This window comes from Schistocerca nitens, chromosome 4, assembly GCF_023898315.1.
Source record: "Schistocerca nitens isolate TAMUIC-IGC-003100 chromosome 4, iqSchNite1.1, whole genome shotgun sequence".
Lineage (NCBI taxonomy): Eukaryota > Metazoa > Arthropoda > Insecta > Orthoptera > Acrididae > Schistocerca > Schistocerca nitens.
In genome coordinates, this window is record NC_064617.1 from 584,412,235 (window position 1) to 584,415,418 (window position 3,184).

A 3,184-nucleotide genomic window follows, 5' to 3' on the forward strand; every position below is an offset into this window, starting at 1 on the left:
CATTTCTTTATTTTTATCAATTCGATGTACACCTAAATATTTCTCAACTATACATTCAATTAGTTTGTAATCGTAACATTCGTGAATAAAAATATAAAATAATTTATCATCATCTGGCCTACCACTATTATATGTAGAAAATCTACCTTGTAGATGCAATTTAGTTATTACACCTCCTACTTTGAAGTAATTTTTTCTAGCATATATTTTAGATGTAGCAATATATATGATTTGATCTTTTTTCATTTCTACTACATCAGATATTATATTTCTTAGTTGTAAACATTCTTCATCTTTTTGTTTAAGTTGTTGTTGTAATTGTTCATTTTGTTTCTGCAATTTATATTCACCATGTCTTCTAATTGATGGTAACACATCACTAGTTACCCATTTTTTAAACTTTTTAGCTTCATCCTTCTTAGATGATAAAATAAGTGAATATAATCCTGATTCATTGATAAATATGGTTTGTTTTTCATTGTATGTAAGGCCCTCCAAATTGGAGGGTCCTAAATTTTCTAATATAGTTTTATCATCATCATCAATATGTTTGAATGCTTTATCAGACTTCTTATATTCTAATATTTCAGTCACATCTTTACCTTTAAACCATGGATTACTTTCTTTGTCAACAAAAACACACACTTGTTTATTATTATAAGATAGTTTGTTGTTTATGATATCTACAATTGACTCCATTTATATATAAAAAATTTATTATGGATTGTTGTCCATTTTTTACAATTTAATATTTGACTTAAATAACTAAAATAATTTTTTATATAATAAATGAGACTGATAGAAGTCATATCTAAGCTTGAAGAATTCAACATAAATTTTTATTTACATAATAATCTTAGAATTGGTTATATTAAATATGAAAAAATGTTGTATACGACTTATAGAATTATTATTTATAATTATGATGAAAAGGTATTTCTAAATTTTAAAGAATCAATTACATCATCTGATTGGGAATTTTCTTCAACTATAGATAACCATATTATTGATTTATATTTTAGTGATAAGAATGAGAATATTAAGATTGAATTTTTTAAGTCTATATAAATGAAAACAATAATATTCTTATTGTTGTTTAAAATTACATATGCCAATGATAAGAGTAAAGCAATTAAGTATTTAAGTGATTATGGATATTTAGATATTACAAATGTTAATGATAATACTCATGTTAGTGATGATACATTTAGAGAAGCATTAATGTTATTTCAGTTAACATATAATCTTGAAATAAGTGGTGAATTAAGTGATGATACTTTAAATTTTATGAACATGCCTAGATGTGGTGTAAAAGATGAATTTGGTAGCTATAGAACTAGTTTGTATAAATGGAATAAGCAACATATCAAATGGCATTATAAAGGTGCTACTAAAAAAGTATTACAATTAACTGATGCAGCATTTAAAATATGGCAAGATAAAATAGATATTCAGTTTAAACATGATAGCAATAATCCTGATATCTTAATTACAAATAAAAGACGTAAACATAATTTTGAAATTGATAAAAGTATACATTGTTCAAAGGATTTAGATGGTAAAGGTAATGTTTTAGGTCATGCATTTTTTCCAGATATGAATAATAATCCTGTAGAAATACATATGGATGATGATGAAATATGGTATTTAGAGATGAATACTAATACACCAAAAGGACAAACAAATCTATTTGAAGTATTAATACATGAGATTGGTCATTCATTAGGTCTACGACATTCAGATGATTATGGTTCAATAATGTATGCATACTATAATGGATCTCATTTAGAATTATCTCCAGATGATATTGATGCTATTCAAAGTTTATATGGTAAACAATCAACACAACCAACACAAGTACCAATTAAACCAATTTCACCACCTATACAATCAGAACCTATATCATTATGTCAAACTAAACATATTGATCACATATTATTTATGAATGGGATTTTATATGTTTTTTATCAGAAATGGGTGTGGATAATTCAAAATAGAATACCACAATCACAATTAATAACTGATTGGTTAACATTTTTACCAAATGATGTAAACCGTATAGATGGTATATATCAGAGACCTAGTGGTGAACTTGTTATATTTTCCAATAATATGGTATATATGATACATTTACATACATTACAATTGATATCAGGATATCCAAAACCACTATCTAGTACAGGTTTACGCAATAATTTCAAATTAAATGGCATAGTGAACACTTATTCTGGTAGAACATTTATTCTCTTTAATGACTTTTTCTATGCTGAAATAGATGAATGTAATTTTAAATATAAAGTACGTGGTATTATAAGTAGAGAATATTCTGGATTACCAACTGGTATAAATTCAGTATTTAGGTACATTAATGGTATGTTGTACTTTTTTAGGGATGATGCCTTTTATGAATATAATGAATTCACCAAAAAAGTAGTAAAGTATGGTATATTTGATTTATCACTATTTGGTATAGATTGTATTAAATCATCTTCGTTAATATCAGAACTAATAATTGTACTAAACAATACAATCCAACAATTAAAACATTTTTCTTCTATATAAATGGAACTATTAACTAGACTTAATAGTGTTAATAAAAATACACCATTGGTGAAATTATGTGACATTGAAGTGGATAAAGTGTATCATATTACAAATGTAGAAATCAAAAATACTAAATTAGGTTTTAAAACATTTATTGAACTTAATAATGAATTTAATATAATACTACCAGATAGATATGCAAAAATGATTGGTTGGGATGATTGTACAGCTATAATTGGTTGTAATATTGTATATAAAGGAATGATTGACAGATCAGATAAAAAAGTGCATGTATTAGAATTTAGACAACAATAAATTTTAGTTTTTGTGTGTAATAAATGGATACTATCAAAAAGTGTAGTCGATGTCAAAATGAAAAAAATATTAATGAATTTCATATTGATAAATTTAGAAAAGATGGTCATCGTAATGTATGTAATCAGTGTGCATGTTATTATACTAATAGATATTATGAAGCAAACAAAAATAAGTTATTTGAAAATATAACATGTGAATGTGGTAGAAGTTTAGTTAAACATAACCTTAAACGGCATGAAAAATCACAAATTCATAATGATCTTATAAAAGAAAAAAATCTATAAATATCTACTAATTCTTTATTAAAATTATATAACCATAT

The 3,184-nt window shown here is 24.7% G+C and overlaps 1 protein-coding gene across 1 annotated transcript; it reads left to right on the forward strand.

The window, feature by feature from the left end:
- Positions 1-1,068: 1,068 nt before the first annotated feature.
- LOC126252452 (collagenase 3-like) lies at positions 1,069-2,859 on the forward strand. Its single transcript, XM_049953346.1, has 2 exons — positions 1,069-2,371; positions 2,735-2,859. Exons 1-2 carry the CDS (start codon positions 1,069-1,071, stop codon positions 2,857-2,859), a joined length of 1,428 nt encoding a protein of 475 aa, XP_049809303.1.
- Positions 2,860-3,184: the final 325 nt, after the last annotated feature.